We start from the raw sequence: 20,665 nt of genomic DNA on the forward strand, positions 1-20,665 counted from the left end.
AGACCACGTCGCTTCAGAGCCTTTATTTTGGAGAAAGTTAAAGCCTGTAGATACAGCAATAAAATATACAAAAAAATAAAAATTTTTACAGTATTAAATGCTGCCCAGGGCTACAGTGACTGCAGCTGGAGGCAGCTACATGCGAGCACAGGGGCAAACTGCCCTCGTCCCCTCTGAGCACCACCCAACTTCAAAGGGGGGCCAGCCACGGACACCCTCTCCTGCCCACACACAGCTAAGGGGGCTGGCCCGGACCCCACAGCCCTCTCTCCCTTCCCAGCTGGGGGGTTGTGGGGATGCCCCACGGTCTTTACTGGGCAGAAAAGCCAGAGCTACACGATGGGTCTGCTCTGCACCACAGCAGCGTCACTGGTACAGATGATCAAGGGTTTCTCTCTACCCAGGGCCAAATCAAGACACATCAGAGACCTGTAAAGCCTGATTCAGCTGATGCCCAGCTAGAAGTTTCTCCGCTGATTTTACTCACAGCCTCCGTGCCAACTGCAGCGGGCCTGGCCGAGCACAGCACGCAACCCCTCATGCCACCCTCCTGCAGGCAGCTGCAGCCGTTACCACCACGGGCTTCCAGATACCAGAGCAGGGGGCAGGCAGCTCTCCTGCCGCCTCTCCCTCCCTTTCCTTGCTCATCCGTGTCTGTGCACCCACAGCATGGAAAGGCCAGCACAGCTTCCACCTTTCCTTGACCCTCTGAGCAAGGAAACCTGCCCTTTGCAACACCCACGTCTCCATCGAGCACTGACTAACAGCGGATTCCTCTCCCTATGTACATCCTGCTCCCTTCAAATCTTGCCACCTCCTACCTTAAAAGTAACAGCCAACCTCCAACAAAAATGCCATGCGAAGCCCCTGAGAAGCTGCAAACCCACTGCCTGGAACGTTACAAGCCATACCAGAAGGAAAAGGGCCAGGGCAGGCCATCCACTGCAGATCACGCTAGATCCAGTGGCCTCCCGCCGGGGTCCAACAGGTCTAGCTGCGTGCAGCGAGGGGGGCACAGCCGTGCTTCTGTCACTAGCCTGGCCACGGGGCGAGCCACCGTCGGGGCAGCCTCTGCGGTTATACCCAGGTCCCAAAACAGACTCAAGATGCAAACGCTGCACGCTCACAAGCACGCAGTGGTGTTGGGACACATCACTGTCCTGCCCCAGGGCAGTCTTTGCACCGCAGAGAAACCAGTAGTCCGAGCAGGAGCCCTGGGGCCGCTGGAGCTAGCCGGATCTCTGTGCCCACAGCAGGAAGTCGGTGGCAAGCGCAGGCACCCACAGAAAGCCCCTGCTCCCAGCAAAGCCCAGGCTGAGCCCAGCAGAAGCATCGCCCTCGCAGGGCGGGAGCGCTGGGCCCATCCACCTCGCAGCTCCGAGCTGTGTGCTGGTCCTCCTGGCCAAAAGCAGGGCCAAAGGTGCAGAGAGGAGAACCCTCTGCGAGCTCCGGGAAGGCTGCCTGGGCAGCAGCAATGCTCGCCCCCGGCACAGCGCATCAGGTAACCCATGCTGAGGCCAGGATCGGCCGGTCCCCTCTCAGGTGCCCGGAGGCAAATCTGGGCTCACAAGATCTTCATGGCCTTTTGGACTCTGGCAGTCAGGAAAGCAGTTTTCAACAGCAGGCAGCATGACCGGGGCTGCAGAAGCATTTGTAAAAACTGAGGCTACGATCGGAGGCTAATAGGCACTTGAATGAGCAAAACAATAATAAAAAACTGTTATGGAAGGAAATAGAAAAAGGTTCAATTCCCCCCTCCCCCCAAAGAGACGACCAGAAACCACCCTGGAAAGGGGGGGTGTGTTCATTTGGGTCAAAAAAGGAATCGGTGGCAAGGACCCCGGCCCCCAGCTCCTCCCGAGGAACAGCCCAGAGCAACCACGACCGAGCAGGGCGAGACTGAGGAAGCTCTCTGGAGGTGGGAAGTCCGAGTCCTGGGAGGGCCCCCGCGAGCACCGGCGGAGCACCTCACATCGGTGAAGAAGCACACTCCGGGGTCAGCTCCATGTCAAACGTCAGCGACTCTGCAGGGAGACACGGCCGGAGGTTACAGGGCCCACGCGTGGCTACGGCCAGGGCGCCCTTGGGTGCCGCGTCCCACCAGACTCACCAAACTGCCCTCCCGCATTGGCCTCTGCTCCCTCGCTGCTGTTGCCAAACTGCATGAGCGAGTCCAGGGTGCGCGGGGACATGGGCAGGTCGATGGTGTTGCTGAAGGAGGTGCTGCCCGAGGGAGGAAGGGAAAAGCACAGAAACCTCTGGGGTCAGGGCCCAGCCAGAGCTCTCAGACACCCCCTCTCCTCCCCCATGGGCCCCAGGGCACGGCACAGCTGGTCCCAAAAAGCTCTCCAGAGGAAAGGGGCCCCAGGAGGGGAAGAACAGGTCTGCGGTTAGGGCAGCCAGCTGGAGCCTGGCTCGGCCCCCACGGTCTCCCCCTGCCCAGGCTGGGAGCCTCATGGCACCCGGGCAGAGGCCAGGCAGCGGTGGGAAGGAAACCCCCGCCTCAAGCAAGGCTGAGCACACAAATGGCCCCCCCCCCCGGCACTCACAGACACCCCCCAGGAACACTCACGGGGTGACACAGATGAACTTGGTCTTCAGATACGGAGCAGCACCTGCAGAGGAGCGAGCAGCCTTGTCACCAGCCACCGGAGGAGGAACCCTGCTCTCCCCCAGCTCCGGAGCGCAGACCTGCAGGCAGCACCCGCCCTCCCAGCCCCTGCGCAGCCCTCGCTGCCCACACCCCACGGGGACCCCGCCGTTAGTCCCACGCTCTGGCTATGCCCTCCGGGGACGGGCCCAGGATCCTGGCTGGCGACAGCTCTTCCACCAGTGCTGTCCCTGGAGCCTCCCCGTGACACAGGAGCCATGCTGGAGCGCAGAAAGTCAACGACTACCTGAGTCAGTAGCTTCAGAGTGCTCCTGGCTCTCGGAGCGGCAGTACTTCCCAAACGCCTCCTCCTTGGGGATGTCCGGGTACAGGTACACCAGGGGGGACACCAGGATGTTGGTGGCATCCATGATTTTGTAGCCCATGATGATCTCCGCAAATGACATGTTGTTCAGTTGCTGCTTGGTGTAAGGCTCCACAGACTGGATCTGGGTCTTCCCTGTACAAGGAGACTTTTGACACGGGGCAAGACACCTGCATTCCTCCAGCAAAGGCAGGGCCTTCCTCAGACTCCGCAGGAGCAGCAGGGACAAGGTCGGCCTGGGGCTGTGCCCAGCCTCACAAGGCACCCAGCAAACCACGGGGCAGGACGGGAACCCGCCAGGTGGTTTCAGTGCCGCAGAAAACTGCGTGCACACAGGCGGCACATGGGCAGGGACACCCAGGAGGCAGAGACCAAAGGGCACCCGGGCTCAAAGAGTTAACCTAGGCAGAGGGCTTGTCAGGACAAGGACAAAGAACAAGTGCCTTATCACGGGGTTCCAAGCCCCCTTGGGAGCCAGGAACAATAGCCAAGCAAGGCACCGCACCCAGGGCAGCGAGGGGGAAGAGCAACGTACCGCTGATGTCCTTCTCCACCCACGTGAAGGTGATGCCGCCTTCCTTGCTGCTCTCACTGAACCGCAGCAGGAAGGTTCCCGGAGGCTTGGTGCTCAGGATGGCTCGCTCCCGCTCCTTGCTGATGAACCCCATGATGTACCTGGGCAGCAGGAAGCGAGGAGAGCAAGGGTGGGTCAGGATACCGGGGCAGCTATTCCAGGATGTGAACCCTGCCAGCTCTCTGCACAGCGTCAGGCAGCAGCAGGGCCTGGCCCAGCCACCACACAGCCACCGACATTTTAGGCATTCCCGAGTGCCAGGGGTTTTCATTCTGAACCAGCCAACAGGGCCCGGACAGAAAAAGCATCCCGGGAGAGCCCACCTGCACCTGGACAAGGCATCCCTCTCCATCAGGACAGGACTCATGGGACCCCTCCCAAGGCCCAGCTCAGCCAAGGGTCTCTGGACCGATGCTGGCCAAGGCTCACCCTTCGTTCCACAGCGCCAGGATGTACTTTTTCACCAAGTCAATGATGTTGTCCAGCCAGACCCAGAAAGAGAAGCCTTTGCCAGCCATGTTCTCCTGAGGAAGAGGGCAGAGAGGCTATGAATACGGCTTGGAGGAAGGGAACAGCCAAGGGAAGGTGCTCAGGGGAGGAGAGGGAGTTATACCTTGCAGAACTTGGCCCAGGTGATCTGACAGCCAGAGTAATTCACACCTGGCCCTGGCAGAGAAGAACAGGAGCATCAACATTTAGATTGAGCTGTTCTTCTAAAGACACCATTTCCAGGGAGCAACCTGAGGGACAGCAGGGACGGGCAGGACACCCACACCAGGTTACCTAGGAGTTTTTCTGCCAGCGTTGTCAGCTGCTCAATGCTGAGGCCGCGCTTCGTGGTGGAAGAGAATTGCCAGCTCAGCACCTCTGCCACCTGGTCCCAGGTCCCAATGGGGGGCTTGGTGAAGAAGTTCACATTCTGCACAAGGGAAAACACAGCCCTGAGCAAGACATGGGACAGAAGCAGGGCCAGGTCTTGCCCCCAGCCCTGCTGCCAGGCCACAGCTTCCCTCTCCCTGCCTGCAGTGACACTCTGGTCCCAAAGCCTGCACTGCTGCTCTGCTAGCCATCCCCTCAGCGCCAGGCCCTACCTTGGGGTTGTTGGTCAGCATGTTGTACCACAGGATGGATGCCCAGGCATTGGGCATCTGGCAGATGTTGGAGATGACCACCACAGGCAGTGAGTGGGTCTGCAAAGACAGGACATGACCACAGGCTGGGACATCTCCCAGGGCTCCTCTGCATCCAGGCCCATCTGGACCCACAGCTCACCTCCAGGTCAATCTTCAGCCCCTGGTGATACACCTCTGTCTCAAAGGTGATGAGATGCAGCTCCTCAGTGACTATCAACGAGGCCTAGGGTGGAAGAGGACATGATGAGCACCCAGGAGACACCGACCCTCGGCCTGACACACGGCCATCAGGCCCAACGCTGCTGCTCAGGTCTGGGTGGAGATGGCTGCTCTGGCAGCTGCCAACACACCAGAGGGTGCCTGCGGACACCCGCTCTCGAGGCAGGGCTCCCGTTCCCCCTCACAGCTCAGCTGCAAGACAGAGCGCGAGACAGGGAGCAGAGCCCGCAAAGGGCTCTCCTACCCAGGGCCCCCCCAGCACTTACATCACAGTTGGCTCTGCCTCCGTTACCGCACCGCTGCTCCCGCAGGGTCTGCGGAGAGAAGGAACAGGCTGAAGCAACACCGCGACAGCACACAGCCTTAACAGGAGCAGCTCAAGAGCTCATGGTACCTACCAGGTGCTTGAACTCTGCTGAGAGGCTGCCGTTGTTCGACTCCTCCATGTTCATGACCTTGGTGTTTGTCCCCAGGATGTTAAACTTCCGGGACCTCAAAAGAGGAAAGACAGAGCATGGCTGACAGGGCCCTCAGAGCGAACATGTGATAGGATGTTTGCCAGGATTAAGAGCAGAAGCAAGCAAGAAAAAAAAATATCCAAAACATCACACTTACCCCCGAAGCGCTGCAACATCCCCAGAGTCCCTAGGAAAGGGGAGAGAGACACCCAGTCACGGCTGTGGCTCCCTTCCCACCCTGATGCAGACAGACAAGCTGGTGTGTGGGGCCAGCTGCATCACAACATCGAGTCCCACAAGCCCCCCAAGCTGTCCCGCCACATGGGAATGAACCCTTGGGACCCAGTGCCACCCCGCACCTTCCCCTTCTACCAGGGGCCACACTGGCCCTCTGCGCAGGGATGGGGCCTGACCCAAAGGCAGCAGGAACAAGTCCCACTCCAGTAACCCGACCCAATGCTGCCAGGATCAGAGCACAGAACTCACTTGTCAATGCAGACTTTAATTTTCAGCTGATAGTTCAGCTCTGGAAACTTGACTAACAACCTGCAAAGAGTCAGCAGAAGCAGAATGTGACCGTGAACATCCTGCACATGCAAACAACTCCAGTTCAACACAGCATCTGGCACAGACAGCAGCTGGATGGACAGCAGAGCTGTGTGCATCCCCCAGCAGCACCACAGTTCACACCACAAAGCCCACAGGGACGCAGCATTACCCAGCTCCTCCAGCACCCCTGAGCCCGTCTGCACACAGGCCTGTGACATGTCAGCCCCACCACTGATGCTCCCCTGAGCCCCTGCAAGGAGGGCTCGTTTTGGCTGCTGACTGCCCACACCAGGCAGGCATCCACTCTGAACAAACACCCTCGGCGCTGCTCTGCGGCCAGATGCTGCCACACACCAAGGGGGCAATGGGAGCACAGCTGGGAGACAGTGAACAAGCTCCAGGCAGAGCCTGGTGTCAGAGCAGCCTCTCTCTGTGGATTACTGTGGGTTACTGCCTGTTGCTGCCACGGGCCTGGGTGCAGAGGAGCCCTGGCAGATGTCCCAGCCTGTGAGAGGCAGCTGGCCAGGGACACGCTGACTATTCCTGCCACCCGCCCCCGCAGCGGGATTTACCAGAATCCCGGCTGCCTCCAGGAACACGGCAGAGCCCCAGCCAGTAGCCGCCGTCCCTGCACTGAGTCACACAGGCGGTACTCCAGCAGGACCAGCCCACTGGGATTCATTCCCTCCCAGCACCAGGACTCCCCAGGCAAGCTGGAGGCAGGATCCACACCAGCATCTCCTTCAGAGGGAGATCCTGCCTTGCTTTCCCCCCGCACGGCTCCTTTCCCATGCCCGTAGTGCAGCGGGATCGCAGGGGCCAGTGACCCACCTGACTTTGGTGGTGAACTGCACGCCGGTTTTGATGACCAGGGGCCGGTCGGGGTGCATGGGCATGCAGGGCTGCCTCTCCACAACGAAAGCGCTGCAGGGGAAAGGCACGAGAACCACAGTCAAACTTCAGGCCTGGCCCAGCACGCTCACTGCCCACCCTTCCACCGACTGCCCGTGACCAGGGGACTGCCCACAGCTCCCTCCCAGCCCTCAGCACCTTTTCATCAAGTTCCTGAACAGCTCCACAATCCGCTCCTCCAACATGGGCCGGTGTTGGACGATCGGGTCACCCTTGTAGGACACTTTCTGCTGCAGTTCTTCCAACTTCTTGATCTGCTGCCGGGTCTGTAGCTGTGATTCGGCAAGAGAGGTTATCCTAGGGGAGCAGGAAGAACCGGTGTTAACTCTGGCTCCCGAGCCCTGCACGGTCCCAGCCCGCAGAGCCCTCCTCTTCCCTCGCTTGTGCGAGACAGGATGCTCTCCGTACCAAACCGGCAGAGAACAGAACACGTCTATGTCTTCCAGCTCAGTGCATTTTTCTGGGCCATGTGTTACAAAATAAACCTGCACGTGCCCAAGTTCTGCACGCCAGGAACAGGAACTTCTCACAGCAGCCTTAAAATCCCACGGGCCTGGGGCTAACCATTTCAGCACTAGTGCCCGCTGTCAAGGATCAGTCCAACTACTGGATTACAATTATGCTTGCAGGCATCAGAAGCCATTTTGCAAGGATGTTTCCAGAGGCAAAGAGCTCATTTCCACTGCAGGTGTTTGAATGCCACCTCTCTAGGGACTGGTGCAACCCCCAGCCAGCTCCTACCAGTTCTCAAGCCGGTCTAAGCAGATATTTGGTGGGCCACCAATGCAGGCGATCTGCTGCCGTCTCTTCCAGTCTGCCAGTTCCTCATCTGCCAGCATCTTCTGCACATACTCCATGGCTGACAGCAGTCCAGCCAGCTCACTCACAATACCCTGTCAAAGAAGAAAGCAGAACTTTCAACACCCTCTGAGATCTGCAAGTTTCACATTCACAGACAAGAAAGAAGTCGCCCAGGGCTGTGTTTCCAGCACTGCTCTCAGTTCTGGCCATGCAGGAACACCAAACTCATACCCCAGAAAAAGGGCACCACTGCACCCCAGGGAGATCTGGAGGGCCAGCTGCACAACATACCCTTCGCATTTGGTCCAGCGCCGTGAGCATTTGTTCCAGCTGCTGCATTTTCTGCCGGGTCACCGACTGATTGTTTCCGTTCAGATCCTGCATGTCTGTGCAGAGGTGAGAAACGTTCAGCCATGCACATGGACTCCTCCTACCCTCCCAAGCAGCACACAAACAAGAGGCTTCCAGTGCAAAGGAACAGGCACCCTAGAAAGCAGCAATCTCACAGAGCCTCTTGCTGGCTTTCCTGCGTTACAGCAGTGCTATCACCTCTATGTGCCATTTCTCCGCTCACAGGCAGAGCTCTGGTTCAGCTCCCCTGGAGGCAGTGTCAGCGGCAGAAACAAGAGACAAGGTTTCTCCAATTGCCATGCAAATGCCCTGAGCCAAAGCCACCCTTCTGGCTTGGAGAGGAGGCACCAGGAGGGCTGGAACGTGCCCTCCAGCAAGATTCTTTGCAGGAACACACTTTGGTTTGCCAGATGCTAATGAGCTTCCATTACCTCCTTGGCTTTTCAAAGTCTTGTAGTTAAAATCAAAGTCATCCTGGAGATTCTCCACCACTTTCATCTTCTGCTCCAGATCCTGCAAGGCAAGAGATGTGGATTTATTCAAAGCACTAAATCACTGCGGTAGGGAAAGGAGAAGGTACCTAGGCAGCACACATACCTGCACCCTCTTCCTCACATCCTGCAGATGCTGCTCCAGCATCTGCTGCTTTTCCGTCACTACAGCTGCTGTTGGATGCGTTGCCTGTCCCCCTTGCTGCAGAGGGGACAAGGAGGGCATTAGAACAGGGCCACGACCCAGGGATGCTCCCCTCCCAGCCCAAGGAGGTTTTGCAGGATGGGTCTTGACCCCCTCACTAACAAAAGCCAGTGCGGCTGGCTGCTCGCTTGCAGCATTAGCTCCAGGGCTGCACAGCAAGGCTGACGGTGCAGGGCACACCCCACGCAAGGGGCGAGAGGAGAGACAGATGCACAAAGCCACCCCAGGCAGAGAGCACCCAGGCTGCATCCTGGCGGGAAGCAGCTGCTGCCTGGAGAGCAGAAGTTATCAGCCCCTGCAGCTGGGCCATCCCTCAGCACAAAGCAGCTACTGCTACTGAAGGAAGCAAGTGGGGAGCTTCGGACTGGAGCTTCCCCACAGCACCGAGTACGGGCACAGCGCTGCAGGGCAGGCAGCAGGATGGCAGCCCCAGGACACCTGAGCCACTTACCTGGGCTGCGGTGGCAGCCGTCTGGAGGAGCCGCGACTCTTCCCACAGGCAACGAGCCACGATGCGGGCTATTTCCATCGGCTTCTCCAAGTATCTGCTCTGTAAAAGGTCCAAACCCCTAAGGTGAGCAGGCATAACGTAACTCCCAGGATCTCCACATCCTTTAGGGCTGCAGGTCATGACCTGTGCTAAGGAAGCCATTGGATTCCACAGGCTCCTCCCGCAGCCCCCCCTACCAAACCAGCGCTTCCCGCCTCACCTGCAGGAACTGCTTGATGCGCCGCAGGTTGTGCTGGTACAAGACGTTGGACTCCTGCAGGAAGCGGCTGTACTGCTGGTCGATCTCTCCTAGCAGGTTGTGGAACACCAGTGTGGCGTGTGACTCCTTGCTGGCAGCGTACGCCCTGCGCGAGGGAGGGCAGAGTCCTGGGTGCCCAGCACAGGGGAAGGGGCAAGACAGTGCTGCAGGCAGCTCTGCCCACGCTTGCCATCCCCCATGCATTTTAACACCCCAGCCGTCTTCCTAACCTGCACCAGAGCAAGGGCCAGAGCAGGCCTGACTTGCTTCACGCCAAAAAACTGAGCCCTTGGCCTGTGCCTGCAAGGACAGGGCGACAGAGAGGTTTTGGACTCAGGCTTAAAGTCTGGCCTTAAGCCAGGCAGACAGCGCACACGAGCACCTCACCAGTCCCACGTGCTCTCTGGATGGGATCCAGGAATCGGTGCTCTGTGTCAACATTGTTTACTACAGAGGCCAATGTAAGTCAGCCTTGGATGGGGACACCTCTGCCTTGGAGCTCCCCCTTCTCCTGCTCCGGGGTCTGACACCGTGCACACAGAGTCCCGTTCCCCTTCGCGCCGCACAAGCCTCAGGGAGGAGGAAAGAGCCTAGGGAAAGCGGCAGAGCTCCTCCAGACCTCCTCAGCACCCGCTGCCACCCCAGGGTGGGTGTCCCGAGCAAAGTCCCCACACCAGCGTTTCGCAAGGCCTTACCAGTCCTGGCTCTCAATCCATGGGGCCAGGAACTGCCGGAGCTCCATGGGAAAGCTGTCGCTGTAGAGCTGGTGGAGCTGCTCCAGGTACCGCGTGTCGAGCTGCTGCAGCTGGTTCCACTGCGCCATCCTGGCCAGCTCCGGAGACCTGGCGGGACAGGCACATGTGCTGCTCAGAGCTGGCACCCGGGAGGCTCCAGGCTCCCTCCTGCCAGCAGTTCGGCAGGACCCAGCCATGACCACTGCTCCCCTTTGGGGAGGGCTGATGGGCCAGAACCAGAGACAGCCGGGGCACAGCGAGCCCAGGGCACGCAGCTCCGGGAGGGCTGGCGTGGGCAAGAGGCAGGCAGTGCCCGTCCCTCCAAGGGCAGCATGGGGCCAGGGCAGCTGCTGGGTATGCAGCTCCGGGCCCATGAGCACCCCGAGGGACAAGCCCCAGCCTGGTGGAGCCAGTCACACATCCAGGAGCTGGTTCCTCTTCAGTAAAACCCACTGGAGCCAGCAGCCACGGGACCAGTTCAAGGAGTCCCGGGACCGGCACCCGTTTGTGCCTCCAGGCTGGGCAAAGCGAGAGCAGCCCCGGCTCCGGCTGGCAGGGCAGGCACCGCTGCCATCACCCACGGGCGGGCCTTGGTCAAGGGAAGGCAGAACCGCAGACCAAAGACTGCATCATTAGTGCAGGAATAATGGCACACACGCCTGGGGGAGGGCGGGGAAGGAACCAGCCCAGCTGCGAGAGGAAAAGCCCTTTTCACACCCGCCGACATCTACGCCTTAGCACTCAGCCCTGAAGCCGCCGGCAGCGCAGCCTCGCCTGCCTTGCAGGGCGAGCGGCAAAGCAGCCAGAGCACCAAGAAGCCCAGCAGCACTGCTCCATCCCGAGAGCTCAACTCAAAATCCAGCCAAAGACGAGTGCGGAAGGCGGCTTTGGCCCCAGCCCAGCCTGCCCCTGCCCTGCCCAGGCGAGCTTCCTGAGACGAGTGGCAGCAGAAAGGTTTCACTCCAGCCGTGCCAGCTGCAAAGCTGAATAAAGCCCAGATTCTGACTCATTCTCTTCGCCACATGTCATGAAATTAATCTGAAGCATCCAAGATCAGAAGAGCAGAGCTCCCGCTGGCACTGGCAGCGGGTGGCCATTTGCACCAGGTTACAGGAGCACAGCAGGCAGGCCCTGGCTGCTGAGCTGAGCCTCGTCCTCTCCCACCCCTGCAGATGATCTCGCAGCCCACAGACCCCGAGGGCTCAGGGAGGCAAAATCCCAGGCAGGTCGGGCTAGACGCAGCCGCTCTTACAAACCCAGACAGGTAGGAAGCCTCGCTTCACGCTGCTCCTCACACCGCAGGGTCAGGCCAGCATTAAAAGTTACGTTGTAGGCAGCTCCTAACACCAACAAACCCCTCAGACCCGCGCCAAGCTGCGCAGGAGCTCCCTGAGCACAGGGAACGCAGCTTTGGGCTCAGCTTCAGGACTTGAGCTTCCATCTGTCCAGCTTCAGCCTGGTGAGCACCAGGCTTCCCCGCACGAGAGCACGCTTCCCAAGTGCCTGCCTTCAGCAAAGCTTTCTCCTAGAGAAAGGCACCATGTCCCAAAGCTTTCCTACCTTCTGGCCACGGGGGGAAAGATGGGTCTTGGGCATGTAGGTCACCAGCAACAGGTACAAGGCTTTCACCTGGTGCCAATGTCTTCCAGCAGCCTCCAGCCAGAGGCTTGTATGCCTGCCTCTGCTCCAGGAGGCAGGGAAGGAGCTGCAGAGCTTACAGTAAGTGCAGAAGGCGGAGACTGCCAGGAAACAACAGAAACAAGGAAGGAGCAATTTTCGAGTTAGCAACTTGTGTATCGATAGAAATCAAACTAACACTAACGAGGGGATGGCAAGCTGCGCTCAGGAAGCAAAGGCACAGAGCTCTGCTTGACACCAGCAGAAAGTCACTTCCCTGCAGAAAGCTGTTTGCTTTTCCCAAAGGCCACTGCAGCGAGTGATGCACCAGCTGGGGTTTGGGGACAGCCGGAAAGCCGGGCGCAGGTGAAGGGACCGGCACCAGCCAGGAGTCCCAGGGCTGGCCCTGGGCTCAGATCAGGGCACCGCGCTCCATCCCGCGGCAGCGCCGGCACAGGACCCCACCGCAGCTTCTGCGGGAGCAAACCATCACAGCGGGGCAGCCCTGAGGAGCCGGCACGAAGGAAATCACAGCAACAGCGCAAGGAGGTGTGAAGGGTTAGGAACTGGCCAGCAGCAGGAGGGGTGCCAGGAGGCACAGAGCAGCACCCAGCAAGCAGAGCTTCGCTCAGTGAGGAGGCAGATGGGAGGAAGGCCATGCCACCCCTTGAGATAGGACTTATTCCCCTCCAGCAAACCAGGCTGCTCTGCCCTGGGTCTCAGGATGGGCTAGGAGCAGGAGAAGACACAGCGACCAGACCAAGGCCCACAGCAAGAGCAGCTGCTCCCCGCAGGAGCCAGGCACGCTTTCATTAGGCAGGACAGATATTTATGAAGCCTGAATGGCATGTAAGGCTTCCCTGGGCGCACAGCAGCATCAGGCAGGAGCTCTGAACCTTGCCTGGAGCACAGAGCTGGGTGCTCGTGCACATTTCCAGCTGCACAAGAGATGACCACGGGCACCCTGCCACTGCCTGCAGCTGCCCACCCACAGCTCCCGGCCAGCTCCGTGCCCCGAGTCCCCGCTCGTGCAGGAGGGGCTGCACAGCACTGAGATGGGTTTCACTAGCAGCTTCTCCAAGATGAGCTCACGTATCAGATCGCTGCCACCTGTCACTTTCAGTGTCACTGTATGTCGTGCTCTTCTGATCGTTGCTGCACGTGACACTGTCCCCATTTTTCTGGATGCTTTTTGTAAGAAGAGAGAAAGGGGGAACGTCCTGCTGTGGACTGAGACACAGGGAGAAGACAGACACCAGCACCTGACACAGAGTTAAAGAGGTTTTTAGAACTTCACAGCACTGAATAGTCCCAGAGACAGGAGCAACATCCACAGGACATTAACCTTGAACAACAACCCTCTGGTGCAATCCTCAGAGAAGACCACGTGAACCAAGTCTGTTTTCAGTGGAGCAATAAGTGAAAGGGAGGAGGAGAGAGACACTGGCCCATGCAGGAGCCTGTAAAAAACAGATGCTCCTTCAGCCTCAGAGTAAGACCTGGCTTGATGTAACAGGGCCATTGCAACCCCAGAGCTTTTGCTTTCTGCAGCTGTAGGCCAAGAAAGGCTGGGCCGTTAGCCGCAGTTCAAGGCTGCGTACTGGATTGCAAAGCCCCCATTTTGCAGCGGATTCAGCTCTTGGCTGGCCATTTGTGTGGCTGCAGCAGCACGGGGAGCGCTCCTTCCACGCAGTCAGCTGCGGTGCATTCACAGCCCTTTTAACTTGGTACCGGAGGCTGCTACTACTGCAGCGTGAACCGTGCGGTGCTTCTTCTCGGGGGGGAAAACCCCAATAAATACACGGGCCAGGCAACAGCTACAAGTCACCAGAGTCCCCTGCCTGCCAGCGAGCTCAGCCACCTCATTTCCTATTGCATCACGGTGATGGCACCCCCACGCACGGCGGGTGCTTCACCAGCCTGTCTGGAAACGGCAGCTGCTGCCCTAGCCCATCTCCTGCCAGAGCAGTGTCCCCAGCCCTGAGCTGAGGATGGGTGCTGCTGGGCCACTGCTGCAGTATCGCCATCGCACGGGAGCCGGCTTCCTGGGCAGCCCCCCACAGCGCCCGGTGCGAAGCGGCTCATGGATGGACTTCCCCCATCAGGCTGCCGCAGCTGAACCAAATGCCACCTCACCGGACCGCTGATCCAAGCGGATTTTCCACAAGAAAGCCACAACCTGGGTATTTCAGGGCAGTACTAGAGCCCCAGCCTGCAGAGCACCGAAAGGCCGAAGGCAAGGCCCTCAGGCTGCCGCGCAGCAGCGGCATTTGGACAGGAATCAGCCACTTCTCGCTGCCACAAATAGCTGCAGGACGAGCCACCGCGGCAGCCTGGGCTCCTGCTCAAGAGCGAGATCCTCCCCGCTGGAGCGCATGCTCCGCGGCCGCAGGAAGCCGGCGCCCCACCGGGGCCCCAGCGCCGCGCGCCATCATACCAATCCCTGAAAAACAGAACTAGCACGCAGCAAAACGCGAGCTGCTCTGCCTCTTCCCACCGCAGGCATCTCCTCGCAAGGCGAGCGGCTGAGGAAGCAAAGGAAGTCACTGCAGACCACACGCATGAGTACAGAAGAACCACGGCAGGCTTGCCCCACGTGGGAGCAGAGCAGCAACCTGCAGGGACGGCCGCTGCCTGCTAGCTGTGCCTGCAGCCAGCCCAGGGCAGGGCACGGTCACTGCTCGCCGTCCCCGGGGGCTCCGCTGCATCCAGTTCTGACCCCAAGGGATCTCTCAGCAGCAGCAGTAGATGATGCTGAGGTTTTACAGCCCCCAGCTCAACCGGAGCCTGACCTCGTAAACGCTCCACACGTCGCCGCAAGAGTAGGGGGCCGGGAAGAGCCTCAGGACATGCTTTGCTAGAACACGGGCTCACGCCAACAGACAGCTCTGCTGCCGTGGGTGACAGGAGGGCAGGCAGCCCCAGGGAGGGAGCCCTGTGACAGAGGCTGCCCGGCCCATCACCGAGTCAGGAGAATGCGGGAATGCAGGACCGGCTGGGAGCCCGAAGCGGTCAGGAAGCAGCCAAAAGCCTCCTCGCCCTCCTGAAGGGCTGAGAGGAGACATTGCCTCCTTTGGTGCAGGACCGAGCTCCGGCTCCTTTCAGCATCAACAGAAAGCAGCCAGGCAGCCTGAAGCACCAACCATCCCAGAGGGAAAGGGTCCCTGTGATGCTCCTTACTGTCAAAACCACCAGCATTAGGGAAGCTCTGACCTTGTCAGCCCCTAAACCCCCCGCAGGAGCCTCTCCCCAACCAGCCCTGCCGACGGGAAGCCTCCCTTGACATGGTTTAAAGATCTGAGGGTTGAACCTTTCCGATTCCGCTGGGCTTGCCCGTCTCTGCGGTTAGCCTCTCCTCCCATCTCTGGAACGGAGCCAGGGAGCAACCGATGCGGCCAGGGCCAAGCATGGCATGATGCAAGCACAGGGGTAAACACGCTGTCCAGAGCTCAGAGCAAAGCTGCTAAAAGTAGCTCGAGAGCTAAAGTTCATCTTTCTTTAGCTCCCCTGCAAGGGCAGAGCACAAGAGACAGGCCTGAGCTGTGCGGCGTCACTGGCAGCTCGGGACAGCTCTGCACACTCCAACAGCCTTATTTGAAACAGGGCTGCTGCCCTGGAAGCAATCCCGCAACCGCCTTCCATCTGCTGTCTCGTTTCTGGGACGCACCTGAGAACACCCCTCGCCTGCTCCCCCACAACAAGCAATGGCTCCCAGTGCAACGCCTACGGGGGGATCACCAGAGAAGCCCGTGAAAGGCCTGCGGCACTCCTCATCCCTGCGCTGCCACGAGCAGGATGAAGCTCAGTTACCGGTAGCATCGCATAGGTCACATTAACAGAGCTATCACCAGCGGGAGCATGACAGAGTTATGACAGAAGCCATCAACAACACTTCATGGGAGCCCCGGCTTTCCAATGAACAGCACTGCACGGCTGCACTGACACCAGGCGCCTTGCTGCCCCCGCTTCCACACAACCATCAGCAGGCTGAAGAAAAACCGTTCGTCTACGACAGAGCAACTAATTGCTCCAGGCAAACACAAGAGCAAGTTTTGAAAGAGCTATTAGGAGAACTTGGCTCCGCTCCTCTGGAGCATTTTCAAAGCCAGCCCTGGAGGGGGAAAAAACAGAGCAGTGATGCAGAGATTTGCAAAAGGAGAAGAGGGTGACAGCACAGGGCAGAGGAAGGCTCTGGGCAACCTCGCAGCCACAGCACTGAGTCCCCTGATCAACCCACACGCCACAGCTGGCTGTTCCTCATCACAGCTCAGCAGCTCTCCAGGATCCATCCCAACACGTAACTCCGGCTGCAGGAGCTGAGTAACACGGTTGCCACTCCCCCAGGGCCAAGGATGCCCAGCCGCACACCCCTCCTGTCCTCTGCCACTGCCACTCCAGCAGCTCCAACAGATCCACGGAAAACAGCAGAAGAGGCTCCACTGGGGAGCGACAGCGATCACCTTCAGGGTGGAAACGGGGCTCGACTGCCCCGACATGCACACACAGGCAGGGCCAGCACCCGGCAGACACAGAAGGGACCTTCTCGAGAGCAGAGCCTCCCCACCTGGGACACCACCCCTGCTCCCCCGGCGCTGCTGGTCCTCCAGCTGTGCCCCTCCAACAGGCACACACGGATGTGAGCACACAGCCTGCGGAACAAGTCACGCACACCGTGGGACAGCGACGCGGGCCAGCGTTGTGCCAAGCGGTGGGAAGCTCACAGGCAGAGCGCAGGCCGGCAGCAGGCAGGAGCGGTGGGCAGAGCTGTCGGCCCCCGCAGAGGGCTCAGGCAGCTTGGCCGCGCAGCTCAAATATTCACCCGAGATGCACAACCCAGCTGCTCTGCTCCGCACCCGCTCCTCGGCCACTCTGCATCGCGCCTCCTGCCTGCAAGGACAGTTATCAAACCAAAGCCTGGTCCGGGCAGAAGGTCCCAAGCAAGACATCGCCGAGCAGTTCCATTCAAGGGGCGGGTGAAGCTGCAGCCCTGAGCTCACAGCTCTCTCAGAGACATTAATCAGGTCTTGAAGCCTTGGCCTGCCCAGGTGCAGGACCCTCAGTCAGGCTTTCAGTCTTGGTTACAAGTCATTTCATCAGCATGAAAATTCCACCACTGGGACAGGCTGCATCAACATCTCGAGTTTGTGGCCCAAGGGCCATCCTACAGCTAAACCCCCCAAAGTGCACAGACCGTGCAAGAGCCCACCACCCAGCCCCAACGCAAGCAAAGCGGGCGGCACCTCCGCTAACCCTACCCTGCCGGTCTGGATGTATTTGCCTCTCCAAGAAGCCCATTTAGGGTTTGAACTTTCTGTTGGAGTTTGCGCGGCGTGAGCACGCTTCACCAACAGACCCAGCTCGGCACCGGCACTGAGGGAGCGGGGACCCTGCGTGCCAGCGCCGCGAGAGCTCGGAGTCTCACCAGCTTCTGGGAGCTGCCCCTGCCCAGCAAGGGTTTGCTCTGCGCCTGCTGGGAAGGAAAGAAATCCCGTCTGCTGCAAGGCCAGAGGGTTAGGTTAATTAGTACCTCCCTAATTACGACTCCCCTGGAACACAGGGTGCTGTCCTCACCTGCTGCTGGGCGCCCCCTCACAGCGGCACCCGCCTCGGCCCCGCCGCCGGGACAGGCCGCAGCGGAGCGAGCTGCCGCCTGCCCACAAAAGCGAAACCGCCGGCTGTCCGCGGCGCCGGCCCCGGCGGCAGGGACAGGCCCCGAACCGACGGGGGAGGCTCCCGGGAAAGACCCCCCTGCGTGCGGCTGGGGGCTGCGCCCTCCGCCCCCGCCGACACCCGGCGGGCCGGGGGCCACCACGGAGCGGCCCCCCCCGGGCGGGGGCCGAGGCCGTGCCCACCCCGCCCCCGGGCCGCTCGACCGCCCCGGCTCAGCCCCACCGATGCGGGCAGCCCCGGCCCCAGGCCAGCTCCAGGCCACCGGCACCAGCCCCGCACACCCGGGCCGCAGGACGGCGGCGGCAGGCCCCGGCACGGCCGGCCCTTGGCGGCCAGCGGCCCAACAGCCCCGACGGGACACCGGGCCCTGGCACCCCGCCCCGGGCCTGCGCAGCCGGGGCCCTGACACCCGGCTCCCCGGTGCCAACCAGCACCAACGGGCGCCCGGCGGCCCCGGCCGAGCCCCCCCCGGGGCCGGGTCCCCGGCACCGACAGCCCCGGCCCCCCCCGCGCTCACCAGCGGTCCCGGGCGGGGCGGGGCGGCGGCTCCCGGTGCCGGCGACGATCGCGTCTGGACCCTGCCCGAGTGACGAGAAACCTGCTGCCTGCCCGGCCCCGCCCCGCCCCGCCCCGCCGCCGTCACGCCGAGCGCGGCCAATAGCGACGCGGCGCTCCCGCTGCCCCGCGAGGGACGGGCCCTGACGACCAATCAGCGCGGCCGCCCCGCGCTCGTCACGGCTCGCGGCGGCGCGGGGGGGCTGCCCCGTGTCGGCTGTTCCCGGACGGCACCGCCTCCCGCCGCGCGGCGGCGCTGGGGAGGGGGCGGCCCGGCGCGGCGGGGGGGGCGGCAGCTGCCGGGAACGGCCGTGCGGGAAACCCAGCTGAGTTCCGGGCAGCGCCCTGACGTCACCGCGCGGCCGGCGGCCGCCGCCACCGCCTCTTAAAGGGGCAGCGCCTGCCTGGGCGGGCCCGGTGCTCCACGCCGGGGGCCCGGCAGCGACCCCGCGTGGGATAACGCGCCTCGGCCCCGCGCGGGGCAAGGGGGCCGGCAGCGACCCCGCGTGGGGCAACGGGCCCCGGTCCTGCGTGGGGCCCCGGCCCCGCCTGGGTGCGTCCCCCCCGACAGCGGCCACCCCACGCCCCTCGCCGGTCCCCGCGGCCCGGCCGGCGCCACGAACAGGCCGCACGCTGGTGCTTTACAAAAGAGACTTTATTGGTTGCGCTGCTCGCGGGAACGCTCGGGGGCTCGTCCGGGCTCCCGGCCCCGCGCTGGGCGGCTGCACCCAGCCGGCCCGGGGGGCTTCGTGCCCTCGGTGGCCGCTGCCCCGACCCCGCTGCTCTGTGGGACGAAACACCTACGTGAAAACCGCCCGTGGGCCCGCGAGAGGCTCGGGGGGGTGGGGGTGGAAAGGCCACCCGCGGGCTGGGGGCCCACGCTGGGCTGGGAACCGCTGACCTGCCCGACCCTGCAGGCAGGAGGCCTGGCAGGACCACAGGCAGCAGGCAGGAGGCCCGGCAGGACCCGCAGGCAGGAGGCCCGGCAGGACCACAGGGAGCAGGCAGGAGGCCTGGCAGGACCACAGGCAGCAGGCAGGAGGCCTGGCAGGACCACAGGCAGGAGGCCTGGCAGGACCCACAGGCAGGAGGCAGGAGGCCTGGCAGGACCACAGGGAGCAGGCAGGAGGCCCGGCAGGACCCGCAGGCAGGAGGCCCGGCAGGACCACAGGGAGCAGGCAGGAGGCCTGGCAGGACCACAGGCAGCAGGCAGGAGGCCTGGCAGGACCACAGGCAGGAGGCCTGGCAGGACCCACAGGCAGGAGGCAGGAGGCCTGGCAGGACCACAGGGAGCAGGCAGGAGGCCTGGCAGGACCACAGGCAGGAGGCCCGGCAGGACCCGCAGGCAGGAGGCAGGAGGCCTGGCAGGACCACAGGGAGCAGGCAGGAGGCCCGGCAGGACCCGCAGGCAGCAGGCAGGAGGCCTGGCAGGACCACAGGCAGGAGGCCCGGCAGGACCTGCAGGCAGGAGGCCTGGCAGGACCACAGGCAGCAGGCAGGACCACGGGCGGCCAAGAGCCAGCGCCCGGTGTCCCCGAGCACAGGGGCAGGGCCCCCTCCCTGCCCGACCGGGAGCCTCGGGGCCGCTGGTGTCCCCGGTGCTGGCCGCCACACGGGACTGGCACGGGCGCGCCTTCACCTTCTCCGGGGACGGCGGCTGCGGCAGCGCGGCCCTAGGGAGGCATCACCCGGGCGCCGGCGCAGGCCCCGGCAGCGCAAGTGCCGGGACAGGAGCCTGGGGCCGGGGACAGGCTGGGTGCGCTAGACAATAAGAAGGAAAATAATTCTTAGAGGAAAAGCAAGTTTATATATTCAGTTATGTTAGCAACAGCAGCCCTCCCTGCTGCCTGGGGGGAGTGGGCTGGGGAGGAAAGCGACGGCGCTCACGGGGATGGGCTGAGCTGATGGGGATGAGCACGACCAGGTCCCTCCCTTGCCTGCCCGCCGGGATCAGCCTCCCCAGGCACACCTGCGGCTCCCCGGGCGAAGCAGCCGAGGCGCGCAGCCTCCTGCCTTGCTGCCCGCTCCTGCGGGGCCAGGTCATGCTGTGGCGGTGGCTGCCTGCGTGAGAGCCGGAGCCCCAGGCTGAGCCAGGTCAGTGCTCTCAAGCTGCGGCGTGCTATCCTAGCGCTGCCTTGCTGCAGGGGACAGGGAGTGAAGCTGCAGAAAGCGGGAAACGGGGAGGAAAGCGCAGGATGTGGGCACGAGCCAGAGCTGTGCTGGGACCCCTGGAGAAAGCAGATGCTCAGAAATACTCAAGGTCTGGTGCTGGACCGGTGTCAAGGCCACTCTCTGGTAGTCAAGAGCCTCACGTGGCATCAGCGCATCCCATATCCCTGTGAAAACAAGCTGCAGCCGGTGGCGGCTGCTCCGGCACTGCCGCCCGCACGTCCCCTATCCCCGGGCAGCGAGGGCGTACCTCGCTGCCTGCTGCCGCCACCCCTGCAGGTGCGGAGGGACCAGATCCAGCACCCCACCTCCGCGGTGCTCCGTGCCCCAGCGAGGATGCGCCCACGGCCGCTGTGCCTCTGGCAGCCGGATTCGTAACCCGGGCAGGGGAGCGTGTGGCCGCGTGTGGCCCACGCTGCTCGTGCCACGGCTCCAGGGCTGTCACAGTGACGGCCCCAGCGCAGCGGGGAGGAGCAGCGGGCCCGGCATTCCCAGCTGCAGGG

General features: G+C 62.1%; 1 protein-coding gene across 1 annotated transcript; it reads right to left on the minus strand.

Annotated features, from left to right (window-relative positions):
• Positions 1 to 1,452: 1,452 nt before the first annotated feature.
• STAT3 (signal transducer and activator of transcription 3) lies at positions 1,453 to 17,977 on the minus strand. The gene is made up of 24 exons (XM_075723051.1): positions 17,956 to 17,977; positions 10,113 to 10,259; positions 9,379 to 9,523; positions 9,120 to 9,218; positions 8,570 to 8,665; positions 8,404 to 8,485; positions 7,913 to 8,007; positions 7,562 to 7,713; positions 6,959 to 7,117; positions 6,740 to 6,832; positions 5,846 to 5,905; positions 5,517 to 5,546; positions 5,300 to 5,393; positions 5,168 to 5,215; positions 4,822 to 4,905; positions 4,641 to 4,739; positions 4,333 to 4,468; positions 4,163 to 4,215; positions 3,979 to 4,073; positions 3,511 to 3,650; positions 2,898 to 3,110; positions 2,573 to 2,615; positions 2,111 to 2,223; positions 1,453 to 2,024 (listed from the first exon to the last, which is right to left on the minus strand). The coding sequence occupies exons 2-24, from the start codon at positions 10,238 to 10,240 to the stop codon at positions 1,969 to 1,971; spliced, it is 2,313 nt and encodes a 770-aa protein (XP_075579166.1). The 5' UTR covers positions 10,241 to 10,259; positions 17,956 to 17,977; the 3' UTR covers positions 1,453 to 1,968.
• Between the last annotated feature and the right edge of the window lie 2,688 nt (positions 17,978 to 20,665).

This window comes from Pelecanus crispus, chromosome 18, assembly GCF_030463565.1.
Source record: "Pelecanus crispus isolate bPelCri1 chromosome 18, bPelCri1.pri, whole genome shotgun sequence".
Classification (NCBI taxonomy): domain Eukaryota; kingdom Metazoa; phylum Chordata; class Aves; order Pelecaniformes; family Pelecanidae; genus Pelecanus; species Pelecanus crispus.